Source organism: Suncus etruscus, chromosome X, assembly GCF_024139225.1.
Source record: "Suncus etruscus isolate mSunEtr1 chromosome X, mSunEtr1.pri.cur, whole genome shotgun sequence".
In the NCBI taxonomy this organism is placed as follows: Eukaryota; Metazoa; Chordata; class Mammalia; order Eulipotyphla; family Soricidae; genus Suncus; species Suncus etruscus.
The window spans coordinates 70,370,568-70,394,504 of record NC_064868.1 but is presented as its reverse complement, the minus strand read 5'-3'; the positions used below and the strand labels follow the sequence as shown (position 1 = coordinate 70,394,504).

General features: G+C 38.7%; 1 protein-coding gene across 1 annotated transcript in view; it reads left to right on the top strand.

Annotated features, from left to right (window-relative positions):
- The window catches only part of BTK (Bruton tyrosine kinase), a 55,419-nt gene that overhangs the window by 3,465 nt on the left and 28,017 nt on the right, over positions 1-23,937 (top strand). The window contains exons 2-5 of the mRNA XM_049766608.1: positions 6,467-6,636; positions 7,499-7,597; positions 10,669-10,737; positions 13,110-13,191. Of these exons, the coding sequence (XP_049622565.1) occupies positions 6,496-6,636; positions 7,499-7,597; positions 10,669-10,737; positions 13,110-13,191 (391 nt within the window). The 5' untranslated portion in view covers positions 6,467-6,495. The remainder of the gene's footprint in view (positions 1-6,466; positions 6,637-7,498; positions 7,598-10,668; positions 10,738-13,109; positions 13,192-23,937) is intronic.

Below are 23,937 nucleotides of genomic sequence, written 5' to 3'. Positions count from 1 at the left end.
TGGTGCTCACGGTCACATATCATACTTGTACATACATTCTTTGAGGATTGCACTCTTAGCTGGGTTACGAAAGATTTGGTTTTGGAGTTTTCCAGGGATCGCTGCTGTGTTCATACATATATTCACAAGTGGTTACACTTCCAGGCTTGAGTGGGGAGAAAAACCCCTCCTAGCCGTATTTAGGGCTTTCTCCTTACTCTGTACTAAGAGATCCCTCCTGGTAGGGCTCAGTGGACCAGATGGGGTGCCTAGCATAAGACAAACACCTTACCCATTGTACTATCTCTCCAGCCTAGAATACAATTTTATTTTACTTTTATTTAGTTTTGTTTTAGGGCCACACCTGCAAGTGCTCAGGGCTTACTCTTGTCTCTATGCTCAAGGTTGTCTTCTAGTGGTGCTTAGTACGCTATGTGGTGGTGCTGTGTGGTGGCAGGTATCAAGCCAGGGTATAAAGCAAGTGCCTTACTATTGTACTATCGATCTAGATTTCACTCATTATTTTAATAGTCTACTTGCCAGGAGTTACCATATTTTGTGTCATTGATACACATCTGTTTGCAGTGCAGCTGAAAGTTGTTTAAAGCACCATAATCACTGATAGGTGAGTTGCCAGGTTCAAACAGTAGAGTATCCGGATCATGCTTAGCACATGTTGAACTCGAGGGTTTTGAACTCATAACCATATGTATTTGCAAGGTAGGTGCTCTAATAATATACCTCTGGGCTTTTAAGGTATTTGTTTGTTTTGTTTTGGGGTCACATTTGGTGGCACTCAGGGGTTACTCCTGGCTCTGTGCTCAGAAATGGCTCCTGGCAGGTTCAGGGGACCATATTGGATTCTGAGGATCGAACCCCGGTTGGCCACGTGCAAGGTAAATGTTCTACCTGATGTGTTATCACTCTGGCCTCCTCTTAAGTTTTTAAACAAAATAAGAATTTAGGGGCTAGAGAAGTGGTGCAAGCGGTAGGGCATCTGCCTTGCACACGCTAACCTAGAACGGACTGCGGTTCTATCCCCTGATCCACCGGGTGTGGCCCCCAAACAAAACAAAACAAAAACCAAAAAGAAAAAAGAAAAAGAATTTAAATGTGGTCAGCAAAGTATATAGAAAGAAATGTGCCCTGATACTAATATCTCTAGATAATGAGCATATAATTTTTTCTTTCTAATATCCCTATACTTAAACATTTTCTATAGAGTGTATATGTTATTTCAATACCAAGAGGGGGTTTAAAAAATTGAACCAAGGAAAACAAAAATTAAGCTGAATAGAAAATAATAGGGACAGAAGACTTATTCTGAAATATAGCCACACTAACAAACTGAGGGCAGAGGGGCAATGTTGAAACCATCTATTCCGTTTGTGAGTGTAGCTTTCATGGGATAGTGAGCTGCCTTCTCGTGTTGAGCACAACATTTATAAACTGGATGTCTAGATCTTATTGTCTTGTTTTTTATTGTTGTCACACATGGAAGTCCTCAGGGCACATGCTCTGAACTCAAGATTTATTCTTTTATTTATTTTATTTTGGGGGGGGCACTCCCGGTGACGCTCAGGAGTTACTCCTGGCTATGTGCTCAGAAATCGCTCCTGGCTTGGGGGACCATATGGGACGCCGGGGGATCGAACTGCGATCTGTTCTGGGTCAACCATGTGCAAGGCAAAAGCCCCACTGCTTGCACCACCGCTTGGACCCCTCACGGTTTACTCTTGATAGGGTTTGATGGGGGTGGTGCTGGGAATCCAATCCCGGTGGGCTGGCTGCATTTGGCTAGTGTCCTATTCACTGTACTATCGTTCCAATCCCTGAGTGTCTAGATCTTTTTTGTTTTTTCGTTTCAATTTAGAGTCATGCCCTGTTCTGCTCAGGAGCTATTTCAAGCACCTTTCTCAGAGGTTTCTCCCTGCAGTGCCTGAGTACCATGTATTGTAGTACATGCATTTCAATCTTTTGTGATTTCTCTCGGAGCATAAACTGTTAACATTTGGAGGGAAGGGGGCACACAGCAGTGCTCAAGGCTTACTCTTGGCTCTGAGCTAAGTAATCTATTCAGAGCAAAGCTCAGAAACCACACAGGGTGCTGGGGATCAAACCTGGTTTGGTCACGTGCAAAGCAAGTGTACTAAATCTCCGACCACTCCTTTATTTTTTTCTTCTTTTGTTTTTGTAATGCAAGGAATCTAATCTATTTTCATTGCTACTTGGGCATATTTGTTTTTAGGGTTATTTTTTGGGGAGTGGTGATGGTGTGGTTCTCAGAGCTTACTCCTGACTGTGTTCAGAAATGGGGATTGAGATAGAGTTGGTGCATGCCAGAAAGCACCCAAACCACAGTATTATTATTCTCTTCCATTTGACCAAAATGTATTGCCTTTAGTGAAGGACAGCTGACCATAAATCATAGCGATTGGGAGGAGTATAGACCCAAAGAAGAAAAATATGAAATATTAGCATCATGAATGCTGAGAAAGCATAAAAACCCCAAGACTTTGTGGAAATGATTATAGCCAATTCAGACAGTATCTTCTACCAAAAGTAGGCAAGAATTTTCCTGGTCACCATGCATCCAGAAAATTAATTTTAGATGGAAATATTCAACACAAATTGGTCACGGTTGGCTTGAATCTTAAGTTTACCGTCAGATAATTAGGTCTCATTGGAGCCTACAGAGCTTCTAGGAGACTCAATGAGATTAGGTTTCTTTGTTTCCAGGGTTATACTTTAAATATGACTTCTGATTCTTTTGTTTGTTTCTTTTGGGGTCACATTTTGGTGGCTCTCAGGGGTTACTCCTGGCTCTGAGCTCAAAAGTCGCTCCTGGCAGGCTCGGGAGACCATATGGGATGCTGAAAATTGAACTGGGATCCGTCCAGGGTTGGCCATGTGCAAGGCAAATGCCCTTTCGCTGCGCTAATCCTCCGGTCCCAAGACTTCTGATTCTAATGGCATGATCTTATCAATCAATACATAGTCAGAACCTGAAAGATACTTCTTGGAACTGAGAGGACATTTCTAGTGAACCAAAGTTAGTCAATGCTCTAATTATAAAGCTGATAATTAATTCTACCAAATTTCGTAGTAAAGCATCAGGACGATAATACTACAAAACAATACATTTCAGGAGCAAGAGAGCTAATACAGTAGGTAAGGAACTTGCCTTGCATGTAGCCAAGCTAGGTTTTATCTTTAGCATTCTGAGCCAGTCAGGCCCTCCTGACACTTGAGTGAAGAGCCAGGAATAAACCCTGAGTAACACTACCCCCCCCAAAATGGGGGAAGATTTCAATTTTTAAAATTTACATTATTATTATTATTTATCATTATAGTTGATGTAACATAGTTACAATAGTGTTTAACTTTATATTATCCATAGTTACTGCCTCTTTAATATCACCAAAGTGCCTGATATCCTCCACCACTATCTCTGTGATTTCTAGTTTACTTCTTCTGCCCTCTCCAATTCTGTCTTTGCTTGGTAACCCCAAGTCCAAGGGTTGTCAAAGTTTTATTAGTTTGTTTTGATTTTGGGGTGACACACATTGCTACTTGGTTGCTTTTTGCAAAGGATAAACTTCCGCTCCTGCTCAGAGGACTGTGAAATGCTGGGGACTGATTCAGGCCCTCCCATATGCAAAACATGCTTTGCATACACTCAGTCCATTGTGCTAGGTTTTTGGTCTCAAATTAATTATTTTAAAAAGGGAAAAATGGATTGCACAACGTGAACAGAGAAGACGAATCTAGATTTGCCACCTTATATTGAGCATTCATTCTGAGAACAGAACATCATTATCATGTACGTGTAGAGGAATGTTTATTGCTTATGGTCTTTTTTAGATTTTTAAAATTTACTTTATTGAAACATTGTAGTTTACATGGTTCTTCATAATACAGTTACTTTTTTTCACAACTATGAAGTTGTTCTTGATTGAGTTTCCATCATAAACGTGCAACATCTTTCACCAGTACACACTTCCTGCCATCAATATAACACAGTTTGTAACTGAAAACAAACCTAAATATACATTAATAGGAGAAAATACAGGGCTTGGGAGGGTTGCTTTTCACACAATAGATCCCAGTTTATTCTTTGACACTGCATATGGTCCCCTGGAGCACTGCCAAGAGTGACCCCTGAGCCAGGAGTAGTCCTGAACAGAGCTGGAGTGTGGCCTCCGTCCCACTCACCCTGACCCCCAACATGTATGCTATATCTGGCTACAAAAAGCACAACTGTGATAGGATATTTTGCTGTTCATAAATTCTGCATGTAGAGAAGCACAAAATAATGGGTGTGCTTTATTTAGCTACAACTTTATTTAGCTACATGTGGCTTCTAAGGATGTCTTTGTACAATTTACAGGACACCTATTCTTTTCTGTTATGTTTTATTCTGTGTTCTGCAGTTTGATTCTTGACTAATGAGTACATAAATGAATAGTTTTAATATTAGCATAGCTCTTCAGAGTTTGAGCAGAATCTGTTTTTTTTTGGGGGGGGGCCTCAGGGGTTACTCCTGGCTATGCGCTCAGAAATCGCTCCTGGCTTGGGGGTCTATATGAGACACCAGGGGATCGAACTGCGGTCCATCCTAGGCTAGCGCAGGCAAGGCAGGCACCTCTTTCTAGCGCCACCACGCTGGTCCCTTGAGCAGAATCTGAATAATAGAAAGGAGTCTAGATTATTTCAGTTCTTTATTAGTAACTCACTCCTGTGGGACTTAAACTTGGGATTCAAGGAAGATTGCATTGTTACAGATTGTGGTGCTAGCTTTGCTCCTTTTCTCAGTTTTTCTCAAAAGATTTCTTTGCAGGGATGGAGTGATAGATAGTACAGCAGGGAGGTACCTGTCTTGCAAGCAGCCAACCCGGGTTCTATTCCCCAGCATTCCATATCGTCCCCAAGAGTTGCCAGATGTGATTCCTGAGCTCAGTGCCGGAAGTAATTCCTGAGCACTGCTAGGTGTGACTGAAATACAAACAAGCAAAAGAGATTCCTTTATTTGCCACTGGAAGACAGTGGCATCCACATGGTGAGAAAGTGGCATTCTGGACATCCTGAGTGTTCCTTTGATCTATTTTTGTGTCTTCAGTATAATAAGAATAACACAGATCAGTATGACATAGAATCTGCTCAACCACAGGGAAGTTTAAAATAGCATGTGTATTCCCACGGGCTTTGATAAAGCCACTTCCATTATTTTCTGGTATGAACAATAATATGTGCTTTAAAGTAAAGAAAATTAAATTACGGACTTTATTATGCTTCCCTGGTGCCATGAAAAATCACAAGGAGTGTTCACCTCTAACAAAACCTGAGAGCTGTAGTAGCAATTTTTCTGGTTTAATTTGTGTTCCATTTTGAAAGTATGTTTTCATTATAGCTTTGTATTTAAAGTTTGAGCAGTAATTTATAATCATGCATAAAATATGTAAATATCAAGATGAAGTGCTGTTATTTTGTGTGAATAATAAAAACAGAGGGACTTGCCTTTCTGTAAATCAGACAGCAGCAAAATAGGCAAAATCAGGTGAGAGGTAGTTTATATCTATGACTGTAGGTACAGCCTTTGTATCTGTAACCCCTTGGTTAAAGACCAGTAAGACAATGTTTGAAAAATCAAATTCACTATCTAGAAAATTGGCAACTAAAAGTCCAATATTTACCTTACTACAGTTCTGACCCTTGCATTTTCTCTTCTGGGGATATCAGGGTCAGTGCTTGCATGGAGGCTTTTGCTGTTCACAATTTCTGCAAGTATCACAAAATGGTGGTTATTGTAAAACTGCCTCTCATGAATTACAAAGCACACGGGGAACAGATCACCTGACATTCAGAATCTTATATAGCCTTACACGGTAAACTAATTTACTAGTTCTACCAGTGTAGAAGCAATCCTTCAGATTAATGTCCATCCATTAAACCAGTGCCTCTCAATTATTTTCTGTCATGCCCCCTTAGGAAGAAGAAAACAATTTTCGTGCCCCTCCCTGTGTGACTGTAAATAGTATCTTTATTAAAAAACTTTAACCTGCAAAACAAAAATATATAAAATAATTTAAGCTGATTTTTTAATCGGAAATGATGTCTGGATTAATGGCTACAATGAGCACGTTTTGCCATGCATAGCTTTTCGAAGTGGGGTTTGAAGCAGGACACAGCAACTCTCAGTTCCAGAGACATACAGATATAAACACAGGGCTTAGCTTATTATGACAGTGTTTGCCCAGGTCAAACGTGCCCCCCTTTACGAAACCTCGCACCCCCCCAGGGGGTGCGCCCCACTATTTGAGAAGCACTGCATTAAACTGACAGAGATGGATGCTTGAAGAAGGTAGACATCAAGGTAGGCAGAAAACTTTGTACATTTTACACGTTTCTGATACTATGTGGCTAGGCTTAGGTTGAGAGTGAAATAATATGGATTAATGTACTGAGTTCTCAAGAACTTTATCAATAGAGCACAGAGATCTCCAGAAAGAAGAAGTTATGGCTGCAGTGATACTGGAGAGCATCTTTTTGAAGAGATCCCAGCAAAAAAAGAAAACATCACCTTTAAACTTCAAGAAGCGTCTCTTTCTCTTGACTGTCCAGAAACTTTCCTACTATGAATATGACTTCGAACGTGGGGTAAGTTTTTCTGCTGTAAAACCGAAGTATCAAGAACTTGGCCTTTCCTTATCCAGAGGAAAAATAGATCTTTTTTTTTTTTTGGTTTGAGGAAGGGGTGAAAAGAACCCTAGTATGTTTCAAATTTAACAAAATGTTTCTGGTGTAGAAGTAGCTACATTCAAGCTAGGGCAAAAATTGAAAGGTTTTCAAAAACCTTAATGGAAACTTTATCATAGAATTTTACAATTAGATAGGGCTCATTAAATAATTATTCAGAGTTAAGCATTGTTTCTGATTTTCTTTTTACAAATGCATGTACAATCACACAATATTCTATAGTATTTTCTCTCTGGCAGTTAGAAGAGGTTAGATGAGAAGATATGGAACTTTTTTTTTCTGAAATGACAGGTTCTGATATAGAGAATGAATGTCATTTCTCTTTATTTAAATATTAGGTAATAAAAATTAATTTTATGTTTTAATCCTTGTGTTCTGATTAAGTCATTTGTTCTACCCTGGGACACTTTCCTAGATCCAAAGGGGTCAACTGTATGATTTTGTTTATTTTTTGGCCATATCTGGTGACACTCAGGGATTACTCCTGGCTATGCATTCAGGAATTGCCCCTGGTTTGGGGGACCATATGGGACACTGGGGGATCGAACCGCAGTCAGTTCTAGGATAGCGCATGCAAGGCAGATGCCCTACCACTTGCGCCACTGATCCGGCCCCAACTGTATGACTTTTATGAATGTAATGTTATTAATCAAAACTTGGGGCATAACATATGCAAGGGAAGCAAATGGCTTGCCAGAACCCTCATATTACCCTTTCAAATCTCACTTTTAATATTTCTCTATTTTTCCCTTATTCTACTCAGAGAAGAGGCAGTAAAAAGGGTTCTATAGATGTTGAAAAGATCACCTGCGTTGAAACAGTGGTTCCCGAAAAAAATCCTCCTCCTGAAAGACAAATTCCGGTAAGAAGATACCATTGTCATAGAGGAGCAGGGAATGGAATAACTTGGGATACTTCAATTCTCTGTAAAAAATATAGATAACACTGCAATGTGCAACACAGTAGAGTTTCCATATAAAATCATTCATTTTGTCATTTAAATTTTACTTGAGTCTGAGTATCCACACCCAGATACAAAACAACTCAATCAACCAAGTTATAGGCATTATACCCCTCAATAACAATAATGAAAACCACAGTGTCTAAAAGGGGGCAGGGAGAAAGGAAGTAAGAGAGAAAGAGTGGAAAACTGTCTGCCCCCTAGGCAGGCAAAGGGACAGGTGGGAGAAAAAGTGGGGACACTGATGGTGGATAATGTGCACTGGTGTTGTACACTGCATGATTGAAAATTAATTATGAATAGTTTTGTATATGTGAAAACAAAAATATCATATAAATACTCAATCTTGAAAATGTGTTAATAAATTTTTAGATAAGGTCAAAACATGCTATTTTAATTGAGCAGAAATAATTGGTTTTACTCCCTCAGTTACCTGATTCAGACTTACAGACTTTAGTTAGACTGAAAGCCAGAATTTTAAGTAATATTCATCCTTCATTTGAAAGTAATTTTTCTGGAAAGAAATTTACTTAAAGAACTATGAAAGGAGAGGATGGTAAAGATAAGTGTTCGGGAGAAAAATGAGAGATTCTTCAGAGTGAAAAATGTTTTAAAATGTTTTCCTTATAAGAAAATAATTCCTTATTTTCCTTTAGTTTCCCAGAGCCCCTCGAGGAATACTCACTTCTAAATTGATTAAAAACTGTATCATTTGCTTATTTGATTATAAGAATTATGATTTTTATCTTTCTTTGTAAGCTACATTTTCAATTTGACAATACTTGAAAACTTTCCCCTAGGACAACCAGTAGTTTTTAATAATATCATCTTAATGACTTTATTGCCTCCCATTTTCTGAATATATTGTTAATTATCCAATTTATTAGCACAAATTTAAATTGTGACTTGATATTATTACCATGCCAAGATAAACACGTGCATTTCATTTATTTTATCATTCTTTTTTTCTTATAATTTTATAGAAGTAAATTTTTATTCTCTCTCTTTTGGTTTTTGAGCCATACCCAGCAGTGCTCAGGGGTTACTCCTGGCTCTTTGCTCAGAAATCACTCCTGGTAGGCTCCAGGGACCATATGGGATACCAGGAATCAAATTCAGGTCTGTTCTGGGTAGGCCGCATACAAGGCAAACTCCCTACCGCTGTGCTGTCTCTCTGGCCCCAAATTTTATTCTCTTTATGAAATTTGTGCACTGTTATTTTTGTCTTTTTGTTCCATTTTATTGTCTAGGAGTGAAACTTGAATTTTATACAAACCTAGAAGCTATATATGAGGTTATCAATCTCTGTACAGTCTTTCCAATACCAGATATTTATAATATTTGTTAATTTGACAGCCATAAAAATAATATTATTTTATTGCTGGCCTATTTACCACATCTTACTATTCAAAAGGTTGAATAATTATATGCATAAAGCATATATATATATATATATATATATATATATATATATATATATATATATATATATATATATATATATATATATATATATGAGTCACATCTGGTGACGCTCAGGAGTTACACCTAGCTCTGCACTCAGAAATTGCTCCTGGCTGTCTCGGGGGACAATATGGGATGCTGGAATTCAAATTACCATCTGTCCTGGGTTAGCTGCATCCAAGGCAAATGCCTTAACGCTGTGCAATCTCTGGCCCCCACATATATGTTTTTTGATTTATGAGTCGGCTATTATTTTTACCCATTTTTATTGCAATGTTTATATTATTCTTAGCACTTTTCAAAAGATCTTAATATGTAAGATTTACTCTTTAGTGGAATACAAGTTATAAAATAGGGCCTAATACTAGATTGTAGAAATGAGAATGATGGGGAAGGAAAGAATTCAAGGGGTATCAGAAGAGGTGGATGGAAAGTGACAGGGCCAGGGGGCAGGATCTCTATTAAATTGGTGTAGAATTTATGTATATTTACAAACGCCAACAGGAGACCCAAATTACACTAACTAAACTTTGAAAAAGTGCCTGGTAAGAAGGCAGGCTGGGGAGGAGGTATTGGAAAGGAACCTAGGGACATTGATGAAAAGAAGTTAACACTGTCAGAGGATGTTGGAACAGTTTATGCCTGCAAATATATTGTAAAAAATTGTAAATCAAGTGAATTAATTTTTAAAAGAATAATTAAAATAATTTGAAAAGAATAATAAGACATTAAAATAATTAAAAAATAAAAACTACCCTGGTTAATCCATTATGTTGAAATGTTTCCTAGTTTTTCATTTATCTTTAGATTTTCATGATGTTGCTTTCCTTTTAAACATCTGAGTTATTTTAAATCTGTGGCATCAGAGTAGCTCAATGTTTTTCTTTCTTTTTTTTTTTTTTTTTGATTTTTGGATTGGACCACATCCATTTGACGCGCAGGGGTTACTCCTGGCTATGCGCTCAGAAATCGACCCTGGCTTGGGGGGACCATATGGGACATCGGGGAATCGAACCGCGGTCCGTCCTATGCTAGCGCTTGCAAGGCAGCGACCTTACCTCTAGCACCACCTTCCCGGCCCCTAAATGTTTTCCTTAATGGTTCTGTTAGCATTATGGTAGACCTTTTTTTCCCCACAAACTGATATAATCACTAATATTTTTCCTCAGTCACTCTTGGTTTAATTTTCTTTTTAGTGTTAAGTGCTTAAACCACCTCTATTTTACTGTAGTGTGATTTGTTTGTCCCAGCACCATTTACTGAGTAAGCTCCCTTAGTTATTTGAAATAGTAAAAGTTTTGTTTTGGTTTTGTTTATGTTTCTGAGTCAGTATGTACTGGATCCTCTGGATAGGTGCTCCCTGTTGGACTATAGGAGTAAATCACTAAGTATTAACACTGTGCAGAAGAGTGTTCTCAAATCATTGTTAAAGATGTCCCAGTCAGTACCAAAGGAAATTTAGAAAAGAATGATGCTTTAGTAAATAACCATGCTCTCTTTCCTTACAGAGAAGGGGCGAGGAATCCGGTGAAATGGAGCAGATTTCAATTATCGAAAGGTTTCCTTACCCCTTTCAGGTGAGATATTTTCTCTTTCCTACTTTCAGGACTGTATTGCAATAATTAAGGAAAAGAATATGGGACAAAGGAGATGATTTGAAGTTCCAGTGAATAGAAGCTGAGGTGAACAAGGACTCTGAAGTGAGAAATGAGACTGGGATGAGCTGAGGGTGTTTGGTTTCCTATTTTCACAATCTAAACTAGTCTCTTCTAGTTTCAACATCTCAAAGAAAATCCATAATGGCAAAAATTCAATTATGTATGCCTGGTCAATGGTAATTGTATTGAGAAAATGCTCTATTTGTTGAGTGTGCATTTCACTTCCTTCTAGTTCTGCCTAGCTGTCTAATGGCGGTCATATGGGTTGAAATAAAAGGGGGGGGGAGAAAAAGTAGTATTAGGAAGTTCAGAATGTATAAAGTTCATTAGACTGACACATAAAGCCATTCTAGTCTAGAGCAACTGAAGAGCCACATACATGTCTGCTTGGTAGATACAGTGTAAGCCATAAAGGAGATAAGAAACTTTGGAAGCTATCTTCAACTTAGCATGCTTACTTCCTGATAACATTTGGTCACATGACATGAATATAACAGTCTCTTTAACAGCAAAAGTCAGAAAAGGAAGTGGAAAGTGTCAGTTGAGGGGGCTTTCTGTCATGGACTTATAAATACAGCAAGCAAAAAGAAAATTGCAAAAGGATCTCATGTTCTAGACTATCAAAATTTATAAAACCTGTGAAGGAGTGTGTTAAACATAGTTTTTACAGGGGCTAGAGAGATAAATAGTAATGGGGTTAAGTCTAGAACTGCATGATTCCCTGAACACCACCAGAGCAATCCTCCCCCAAGCAAAGGGCCAGGTGTAGTCTGGGTGTGACCCAATCCCCTTGCCCATAGAAAAGAGCTTTTACTACCACTTATATTGTTTGACTGGGCAAGTAGCTAATGACAAACAACAGTTAATTCAAAACTACTTTTCATTTGATTTCATAATCAGTCCTGAGCTATTTATTAATTCTTTGATGGTTGCAAACTTTTTTTAATGTACCTCCACAGTACTTGGCACAATGCCTTAGTACATGTGAGATAGTAAAAAATATTGACTTGATTTCATAATAATGCATAATTTGCACTTTTTTATATCAGAGAATTTTGTTGGGGGTCACCAGGTGAGATAAAAAGCCAACATCCTAGGCAGGTCAGGATTTCCACAGTCGTACAGCTGCAGAAAGAAGAACACTAAATTTTTGTTTTGTTTTCGGGTCACACGCCTAGCAGTGCTTGAGATTACTTCGAACTACTCCAAACAGAGTGCTTGGGGCTTGGTTCCAGTAGTGCTCAGGAGACATGTAGGGTTAGTGATCAATACCAGAGATTTTGATTGTAAAGGATGACCTTTAACTCACCTCCCTAATACTATATTTTACTCATTTTGAAGTAGATTTGAGGTTCTAAGTTAATTTTCATTAGTATTGGTGAATGGGAGGCCATTAGGCAGTATAGACAGGGTGGAATGAATTATTTATAAGTTAAAAATGTTCTTTAAATTACCAAGTAAATAACCTATTTGTACTAATAAAGACTTAGGTAATATAAAACATTTCTTCATTTCTCTTCTATACAAGGTCAAGGTTTAATAATGATATCATAGAATCAGACAGTAGAGGATGTTAAAGCACTTACCTTGAAAGCATCCAACCCTGCTCAGATTCCAAGATCACATGGTCCCTAAGCTGAGGATGGAGAGATTCTCAGCACAGGACTGGAAATAGTCCCTGAGAACTGCCAGGTGTGACCCAAACCCTAAAAAAGGGAATTAATTGAGTGGTCTGCTAACAACAACAACAACAACAATATTATAAAGAAGGCACTTAATTGCATGAACAAAAATACTTTCTTTCCAATGTCTGATATAAACATTATGTACTAAATTTATACACAAAATGAAGCATGAGTCAAGGAAACATGGGGTGAGCAGGAGCGATAGCACAGTGGTAAGGCATTTGCCTTGCACACAGCAGATCCAGGACAGATGGTAGTTTGAATCCTGGTAACCCATATGGTCCCTTGTTCCTGCCAGGACCAATTTCTGAGTGCAGAGCCAGGAGTAACCCCTGAGTGCTGCTGCGTGTGACCCAAAAACAAAAACAACAACAAAAAAGAAGAAGACATGGGGTATTTAAAAAAACTAATGAGGTTCTAAGTCCTACATCCTGATGAATTGTTCAGGAACTCTTCCAATAATTCACACAATTCCAACTCTCTGCTGATTAAAGATGCTGTCTTTGTTTTCTACTATGAATATACAGAGTTGTAGCTTAAGATTAGTTCAATCAACATTTCCTCTTTTTTCCCCCTGAGTTATAATTGTTGAAGTCTTTGCCTCAGGTTGTATATGACGAAGGACCTCTCTATGTCTTCTCCCCAACTGAAGAACTAAGGAAACGTTGGATTCATCAACTCAAAAATGGTAAGATTTATATGGATAATAAAGTAGTTTTCTATAAAAAAAGAAAGGGAATCTATGAAGGAAAGACAGCAATTAGAATGAGAGAGAGAGAGAAGAAATGTAAGCAGAGGGAGGGAAATGCTGAGAGAAAGTATGAGGGAGGAAGAAAGGAGAAAAGAAAATAAAATGGATAGAAGAAGGAGGTTAGAGAAATAAATACAAAGAGACTGGAGTGATATTACAGCAGGTACAAGCTCTTGCCTTGCATGCAGACCACTCAGGTTTAATCCTTTATGATCCACAAGCCCTGCCAGGAGTAATTCCTGAGTGCAGAGCCAGGAGCAACTCCTTAGTGTCGCTGGGAGGGCCTAAAATCAAACAAAAAAATAAAAAGAGAAGGAGGGATCAGATAGTAGAGGGGTTTAGGTGCTTATCTTTCTTGCATGCAGCAGACTGTGCTTTGGTCTCCAGAGCACTGTCCTCCAGGCATAAATTAAAAATAACCTCTTGGGGCCCAGAGAGATAGCACAGCGGTGTTTGCCTTGCAAGCAGCCGATCCAGGACCAAAGGTGGTTGGTTCGAATCCCGGTGTCCCATATGGTCCCCCGTGCCTGCCAGGAGCTATTTCTGAGCAGACAGCCAGGAGTAACCCCTGAGCACCGCCGGGTGTGACCCAAAAAACAAAACAAAACAAAAAAATAACCTCTAAGCCTAGCCAGGTATGGGCAAAAATCCTCTATGAAGAAAGAAGAGAAAAGAAAAAAAGAAAGGAAAATGAAAGAAAAAAAGAAAGAAAAGAAAAGAAAGAAAGAAAGAAAGAAAGAAAGAAAGAAAGAAAGAAAGAAAGAAAGAAAGAGAGAAAGAAAGAGAGATAAAAGAAAAATAAAGGAAGAAAGGAAAGATTATCTTGAGCATAAATGAGACAATAATATGAAAGCTCACGGACAAATGTGAAGCACTGTGCAAAAAAGCACTATATATATTTTCACTGTGGATAAATATTTTCCAATGAATTACATCATGGTTCTTATTTTTTAGGGTCTAAATTTGAACATAGTTTCAGCCTTTCACACAGACCATACAGTGTTCAGATAAACTTGACTGTAACTGCTCGTACAGGATGCCTGCACACATATTTGTGTTTATATATAGCTACTCATCAAGTGACTGAGAGATTAACTGGTTGAGTTGACAGTAGGAAAGGCAACCTAGAGAAACAGGAAGGATGGCCAACTGATAACAGGATGGTTGGGTTATTGCATGACAGCCCTTAGCCTGAAAAACATTTACATTCTGATAGTCAGTGGATGACTAAATCAGCTTTGTTCTACTCCCTTGAATGCAAGCCTTGGTGAAATACAATTTAGCCAATTTTTCAAACTGAAAAGAAAGTGAATAAAGAAAGAATGGCCATTGAATACAAATCTCGCTATGGACCAGACACTGAGTTAGACGCCTTACATTTATTATCTCATCTAATTTCTTAGCAACATTAGCTAAAAAACAATAATAATTAATGCTTAGCAAGCCATTAATATGTAATAGGATCTGTGCCAAAACCTTCAATTTTTAATTTAATCTTTAATTTAATCCACAGTGAGATCATAAACTAGTGTAGATGAGGGTGTTAAGACTCAAAGAGTTTAAGTAATTTCAAAGGCATACAACTACTGAGAGGTGGATTCTGGATTTTACTTTTACCAGATTTGGGTCTGTGATACCTTCCAAACCCAAACTTTTTTGTTTGTTTGCTTGCTTTTGGGCCACACCCGTTGATGCTCAGAAATAGCTCCTGGCTTGGGGGGACCATATGGGACACAGGGGGATCTAACCGAGGCCCGTCCTAGGCTACCGCTTGCAAGGCAGACGCCTTACCTCTAGCGCCACAGCTCCGACCCCCCAAACCCAAACTTTTTACATAGTTAAATGTGCCATAGGCTTTGGCACTGAACCTGGTACATAGTAATGGCTTGTTAAGCATTCATACTTTTTTAGTTTTCCAGACCGGAAATATCTTTATTTAAGCACCTTGATTACATGATTGTAGTTGGATATCAGTCATATAAAGAGCACCCCCCTTCAATAGTGCAACATTCCCACCACCAATGTCCCCCATTTCCCTCCTCCCCCCAGCCTGTATTCGAGACAGGATTACTACTTCTCTCACTCATTGGCATTGTTATGATAGTTGTCAGTCTAGTTATTTCTCTAACTGCACTCACCACTATTTGTGGTGAGCTTCATATTGTGAACCGATCCTTCCAGCCCTCATCTCTATTGTCTCTGGGCATTATTACATACTTTCTTTTATTTTTCTTAAAACCCATAGATGAGTGAGACTATTTAGTGTCTGTCTCCTTCTGACTTATTTCACTCAGCATAATAGATTCCATGTACACCCATATAAAGAAAAATTTCATGACTTCCCTCCTGACAGCTGCACAATATTACATTATGTATATGTACCACAGTTTCTTTAGCCACTCATCTGTTGAAGGGCATCTTGGTTGTTTCCAGAGTCTGGTTATTGTGAATAGTGCTGCAATGAATATAGTGCGAGAAAGGCATTTTTGTATGTTTTTTTGTTTGTTTGTTTCTAGGGTATATCCCTAGGAGTGGTATAGCTAGATCATATGGGAGTTCAATTTCCAGTTTTTTGGGGAATCTCCATATTGTTTTCCATAAAGGCTGAACTAGATGGAATTCTCACCAGCAGTAAATGAGAGTTCCTTTCTTTACATTCTTTATTGTTGTTTTTCATCCAAGGTTTTTATGAGCATTAGATGAGATAATAAATATAATTAATGTGCTGCTTAATTTTCAGTCCTAGAGACTATAAAATATTCTAGAGTAAAACCTTGTCAAGATTACAATTAAGTGACATATTGCACCACATAATACAGTTTTTTATTTATTTATTTTTTTTTTTTTGGTTTTTGGGCCACACCCGTTTGACGCTCAGGGGTTACTCCTGGCTATGTGCTCAGAAATCGCCCCTGGCTTGGGTGGACCATATGGGACGCCGGGGGATCGAACTGCGGTCCTTCCTTGGCTAGCGCTTGCAAGGCAGACACCTTACCTCCAGCGCCACCTACCCGGCCCCAGTTTTTTATATTTTGAGATAAGAGAGATACCTGTGTTAGCCCTAGGGGTGGAAAAAAAACACTTCAGTAATGTTTATTGTGATCCAGGATCCTTTCTAAGTTCTTTACATATGCTAAATCGCTTCTTCTTCATATTAAGCATGGAAACAAATATTCTCATCATCTTCATTTTACAAATGATGAAACAAATAACTTGTGCAATAGCATGTAATTAGTAAGTAGTAATCTCAGACTTAGAATTTGAACTCTAAATTCCCTGTTCTGAAGGAATATTTTCTTTTTCAAGCCAGAGAAGTATTTTCAAAGACCGCAATAACAGCTCCAGAGGGCATATATATTTGGTTTTGGCTTCAACAGTGTCTTGAACACAGAAAGGGAATAATTTGTAGCTGTGCTAATTTGTTTTTGTCTGTGGTATCAAACAATAACCACCAACCTGTGCTTTAAATTGATGGACAGCAAGAATTTGGTTTGGAAATGAGAGAAGGCGGGACATATTAGGCAAGAGAGAGAAATAAAGAAAAAACATGCACGTACAAGTTAGTAGTACCTTTACTTCAAATACTGCTTTTAAAAACAATTGTAATTTAATGAATATTTACTGAGTACCCACTCAAGGTATGAGTAATGATCAATGATAAGAATACCTAGTTTTTGGGGCCCGGAGAGATAGCACAGCGGTGTTTTCCTTGCAAGCAGCCTATCCAGGACCTAAGGTAGTTGGTTTGAATCCCGGTGTCCCATATGGTCCCCCGTGCCTGCCAGGAGCTATTTCTGAGCAGACAACCAGGAGTAACCCCTGAGCACTGCTGGGTGTGGCCCAAAAACCAAAAAACAAACAAACAAACAAACAAAACACCTAGTTTTTATCTATTTTTTGTGGAGCAAATGGTTTTATATTTTTTTTTAGCAAAATAGTTTTATTGAAAGAACTTTTTTAGGAAGATGTAATAATGAGGTGGAGACACAGAACAGTAGATAAGCAATTGCACGTAGCCAACCTGGATTCACTCCCTGGCTTTCCATATGGTCTCTCTTGAGCACACCAGGAATGATTCCTGAGTGCAGAACCAGGAGTAACTCTTGAGAACTACCAAGTGTAGCCTCAAAACAAACAAACAAAAAAAGGTGTGATGGGAGAGAATGATAGGAATATGTGTTTTAGAGAGAACATGGGCTTCTCCACAATGGAAAAAAGCAAAGGAGAAAAAGAGAGAACACAATCTTGTAAAAGCAACCAAGTCAAGAATATCCAGCTTTTAAAGATGATTCATTTATTCATGCTGCATACACATTGCTATTTAGTTTCTTAGGTAAGCAAAATGACTGTAGTAAAAATAAACCAAAACAAATGAACAGATAACACTGACATTCCAGTTGTGGGGGTAGTGTAACTTGTAAGTATACCTTTATGTTTTTTATGTCTTACTTTTATAGCTTACTGGAGGAATTTTTCCTCAGTTGTTCCAGATGTAGGTGTATCCTGTTGAGCCTGCTTGAGTCAAACAGGAGTCAAACATTATACACTCTACACGTTATGACAAACAACATAGTTGCTGAGATAAACAACTATGAAATTAGCATAATTGCTTTGGTGCAAGGTCTAACTATTCTAGGCCAGCCCAAGTTCCTGGCAATGCCAATAGTGAGATACTAGAAGTCTGGAGAACTAGGACACGGATGAAAGCATAAGTTAACTTGCTTTAGAGTAAAATTCTTTTTGCTAGCTATATTCCTGAGACTGCACACATCTAAGAACACCCCAGTTTACAATATATTGATTCATATACTTTATATCCAGCTGTCACCATTTTTAGTGGCACTTTGCATGCAAAGGTTCTGTCTTGGAGAAATAGGACATGGGATCTCCCTGAACATGGCACGGACATTGTTTAGAACCACATTCAATATCATAGAACTATAGATATTCGTCTCCATACACTACTCCATAAATTCAATCTCAATAGGACCTCTCCTAATAGCAACTTCAGAAATAAGCAAGTGGAATGAAGATGGCACTAATGAATTTACAGCAACAAATATAGAATGAATAACTTTGTTCATTACTGAATTAAAAATTTTGAAGTCATTCTTATAAATATGGATATGTGAGACTAGCCTATTAACTACCTAGTGAATGTGCACCATTAGTGTTTTCCAGGCAGGGCCCTGAGAAAATTAGCAGTTTTGCTTAGCCCTCACTTCTGAATTTGACTTAGCTTGTCTGCATAACAAAATACCAGAGGCCACGGGACTTAAACATGCATTCTTTAACATTTTATACCTATGGGAACCAGCGCATCTCTGTATACTACAATATGGAACAGCATTTGAGACCATTTTGTTTTGGAGCCACACCTGGCAATGCCCAAGGCTTACTCTTGACTGTGTATTCAGGGATAACTGCTGGTGATCCTCAGGGGGCCACATGGGGATGCTGGAGGATGCAATCACATGCAAGCAAAGTACCTTACTTGCAGTACTATCTCTCCAGCCCCTTTAACATTTTTTGGGGGCCACACCCGGCGTTGTTCAGGGGTTACTCCTGGCTGTCTGCTCAGAAATAGCTCCTGGCAGGCACGGGGGACCATATGGGACACCGGGATTCGAACCAACCACCTTTGGTCCTGGATCAGCTGCTTGCTGGGCAAACATCACTGTGCTATCTCTCCGGGCCCCCCTTTAACATTTCTACAGCTGTGTACCAGTACTGATCTGCAGACCATCAGTTGAAGACCACTAGCTTAAAACAATAACTATTTATTTCTCACAATTCTAGAGGCATCTAATATCAAAAGCTTACTGAAACATTCCTGGTTTTCAGACTAATTTTGTCATTTTTCTCAAGAGGCAGAGAGGAAAATAATCTTGGGTATCTTAGCCAGGGCAACAATCCCATTATGAAGGTTTGACTCACAACATATTTACCTCTCAGATGTCCATCTCCTAATGCAATTACATGAAGAGCTTTCATAAGTGATTTGTAGACAACACAAGAAACATTCAATTCTGTTTTTGCAACACTATTTTTGCAAATTTCTAAGTAGCTGGATATACTCTCTTTGCATTTTTCGAGGGATGTTATCTCAAGGGACCTATCAAAGGCTATAGAGAGTTCAGCAGGCTAAGTCCATGCTTTTCATGCAGGAGGCCCAGGGTTCAGTCGTTGGCACCACATGGTCCTCTGAGGACCTTGCTGGATATGGCCCAAAGGAAAAAGAGGCCTAAGAGGCAGAAATTATTTGAGGTGGTAAAGTGGGTATTTTTTGGTTGTATTTATTTAGTTTTTGGTTTGAGAGCGAGGGATAGAACCCAGGGCCTCATGTATATACATACATATGAGGCATGTTCTCTCTGGTGGGTTCTTTCTATTTTCCTCTCCTCTCCACTCATCTCTGCTCTCCTCTACCTCTCCCCTGATTTATCACTTTGTTGTAGATGGGAGAAGTGAGACCTACTTAAAGAAGTAAGTCTCCTGGTTGGCTCATGAATTATGTTGCAGTTCTTTTTTTCTTTTTCTTTATTGATTGATTAATTGGTTTTTGGGCCACACCCAGCAGTGCTCAGGAGCCACTACTGGCTCTGCACTCAGAAATTACCTCTGGCAGGCTGGGGGACCATATGGAATGCCGGGAATTGAACTGAGTCCCTCCCAGGTCAGCCATATGCAAGGCAAATGCCCTACCACTGTGCTATCTCTTCGGCCCCTATGTTGCAGTTCTTTCATTGGGTTCACAAATTGGAAAATTATGTTGCAGGTCTCTTGGTACTGGCTACATTACCTACCAAGTAATGTAGGTGATTTGGGTGAAGTGGGAGCAAGGAAGGTAGCATTGAGAGTAGAGTGCCTGCCTGCTATACCACTTGAACTTGGTCACCCTGGTAAATGCACTGGATGATTAGGTAATGAGAAAAGTGTAATGAGAAAATACTCTTGCAGGACAAAGAAAATAGATCCTACATTCTGCCCAGGTTGTCCAGGGTCATCGCCTTTCTTTACAGAAAACAATTTCAGGAGGAGACAGATGGTGAAGTTAAATAGTAGTTTTTAGAAAAATATAAGAAAGATATGTTTTTCAAGAGAGAACGCATGGAGTTCACCAAAAGGGAAAAGCTGAGAACACATCTCACATTGAGATGTGGGCAAACCTCAAGATGAAGAATGTGTCATAAAGTAAATGAAAGGAAAAGAAAGTAAAAATGGAATTACACATCTCAGATTGAGATGTAGGCAAATCTCAATATGGAGAATGTACAGTCACTTGTCTTTCTAAAGGTAGTTTTATAGTTTTCCCAAAATTGTCCTACCTAGGGCTTTGTTGCTCTGGTGTGGTTAAGTGAAAGAGCCTTGTACTTTAGATGGTCTTTTCCATAATCTTTAGTGGCCCTTTTTAGTTCTTGAACCTTCTCCTTTCTGAGAGGATACCCTTTTCTGGATATTTCCTCAGATGCTCCACCTGAATGTCCACAAGAAACCATATCAGTGGGATACTTTAAGGCTAGTGACCTGGGGGGAAAATCACATGTTAATATGACTTAAAAAACTCATTACCAGAGTCCTTTCCTGGTTCATCTACCTGAAACTTCTAAATTACATTACAGTAGAATTTCAAAGGTATATGGTATACTACTATAAGTGCGAAAGATTTACTATACTCACCAACAAAGTTCTAGTTCTACCTCATTACCAAGAAGAGCCCATTTACAACATTTATTTTTTGTGTGGCTTTTGGGTCACACCCGTCAGTGCTCAGGGGCCACTCCTGGCTCCATGCTCAGAAATTGCTCCTGGCAGGCACGGGGGAAACATATGGGATGTGGGGATTCGAACCGATGACCTTCTGCATGAAAGGCAAACACCTTACCTCCATGCTATCTTTCCAGTCCCCATTTACAACATTTCTAACCCCTATTTTCTGTCTATTGTTTCATAAGGTTGTTCTTTTGTTTTCCTTTGGCGCCACATTCAGCAGTGCTCGGGGGTTATTTCCAGTACATTGTTCAGTCATTTTTTGCAGTGCTTGAGGTCTTGGGGATTGAACCTCTGTTTGACCCTGACCCTCATAAACTAAATTACTAATTAATTTGCTGAATGTGGGGGGGGTTAGAGACCTTATGAAACCTAATTAGCATATTAATGTAATTTTTCAAAATAGCTAGTTGTTAATTAAAATTTTCTAGGCTCTACCATTTCTTGACATCTGTCAAACTCCAAACACAGACATTCATTTGAAAGGCTATATCACAACTATGTTCATCACTTCACTTAATACAATAGCCAAGATATGAAAACAACCCAACTGCTCAATTATATATAAAAAAGAAGTTGGAATACGATGCAGCTCTAAGAAAGAACAAAATCATGCAATTTGTAGCAACATGGATAGAATTAGAGGGTACCATGCTGAGTAAAGTCAGTCGTTAGAAGAAAAGGAATATATGAAGAATTATTATCTCTGATATGTGGGACTTAAAGATATGAAGCAAGGCAGCAACAAAGATCCAAGGGAACATAATGTGAGAACTAACATAATTGAGTTGGGGTATGGGTGAGATGGACGATAGGTGAGAAGAGAGGGATACGTGTACACTGGTGATGGGTGTAGTGTCAAAATTATGTTCATGAGAAACCATTAATAATAGTATTGTAAGTCAAAAATAAATAACATTTAAAAATAAAAGTCAGAGGCTGGAGAGATAGCACAGCTGTGGAGCATTTGCCTTACTCGAGGCCAACCCAAGACGAAGGTGATTTGATTCCTGGCATCCCATGTGGTCCCCTGAGCTTGCCAGCCATGATTTCTGAGCATAGAGTTGGGAGTAACCCCTGAGCACCACAGGTTGTGACCCAAAAACAAACAAACAAACAAAAATTAAAGATCATAAGACTAAAGAAATTCTTGGGCTGGGGGTGTAGCTTATTAGCAAAGCACTTGTCTCATAAATGTGAGGCCCTGTGTTGAATTGTTAGCAGCACACACACACAAACGCATGAAAAACAGATAAAGAATTCTTGACTCAAGGGTGGGGCTATGACTCAAGTGGTATAATACATCTCTAGCATGTAAAAGGCCTCAAGTTTAATCCATGGTTCTTCATGCCCCTTCCTCCACAAACTGCAGAGTCCCAGTAGCCTCAGGAACTTTTGGAAGTTGCCTCTATTTAAAATTCTTGGCTTGTTAGCCTGTGAATTTGGTTCAAATAGTAGTGCATATGCATGTATGAGTGAGTCTCTGGATTTAAACCCAGCATATGGTCTTCCAAGCACTCCCAGGACTGCATAAGTAACAAGAGAAGAATTCTTGGCATGTCCATTGGTGCCAAGGATTGCACCTGAGAATCTTCAAACCCCTAGGTGTCAGGACATGGGAGAAAAGATATTGGGTGGAGTTGGAGGGTCCTGTGTAATTATTCATAATTGCCAATACATGGTAATAATCAGTCTAACCAACTTTGGATTGGTTTGAATTTTGTTCTAAAGCTCTCTGAGACCCATATAAACCCTTATATCCTGCATTCTACCTAAATAGATCTCACAGCTTTGCCCTTGGAATATTGGTGGGGAGTAAGTATGGTAAATAAAATGAGATATGAGGGTGGGCATAGGATACTGGTCAGAAGCCTTTAAATCCATGTTTATGAAAGTATTTAGATAGCACTTTTTATATAAACAGCTCTTTATGGGCAAGAGAGATAGTACAGTGGGTAGGGCAATTGTTTTGCACATAGATCATATGAATTTGATCCCATCATCCCATAGAACTGTCAGTCCCCTCAGCATTGCCAGGAATGATACTTCTGTATAGAGCTAGGAGTAAACCTGAGCTCAGTCTGGTGCAGTCCCCAAAGAAACAAAAATATAATTCTTTTTTTTACTATGGTCATATATTGTTTTATTGTTATATCATCAAATAAGAGCTTCATAAAATTTTACAGTAAACACAAACCCTTATTCCATAATTAATATCTTCCAATATTTACCTTATGAAATATCTATTAATCTGTCTATCTCTCTCAATTGATGTCTATCCATCCATCAATTTATCTTATATATAAGTAATTTTTAGTTTCTATTTGCATGCCATTTAATATATGTATCTATGAAACTCAAAGCTCACTTGGACACCAAAAGATTCTAGGCATCTTCCAAAGTCTTAAGTAAATAGAAAGTGACTAGTAAGGTTGGGCTAGTCTCTAGAGAGGAAGGTTTTGGAATTGGTTAAAAATCATGCAGAGGGGCTGGAGAGATAGCATGGAGATAGGGTGTTTGCCTTGCATGCAGAAGGATGGTGGTTTGAATCCTGATATCACATATGGTCCCCTGAGCCTGCCAGGAGCAATTTCTGAGCGTAGAACCGCTGAATGCTGCCAAAAAAAATCTTACAGAGCATTAAGCAGCAAATGCTGAAATGGTGTATGCCTTCAAATATGCCTTAAGTATGTTTATTAGTTTGTTGTTTTCAAAAATTAACCAAGGACTTTGCTTCATGGTTGCCTAGCTACTGCCAATTATTTAGGTTGTCTTTGCTTCTCTGGTGCCTGGATGACTTGTGTAATAGATTTATTATTAAGAATCTTAAAATGTCGCCATATTAAAATGACAATGCTATTTTCTTCTATTGGCAAACCACTCTATTCTTTTCACTGCATGTTGGCTTCTGTG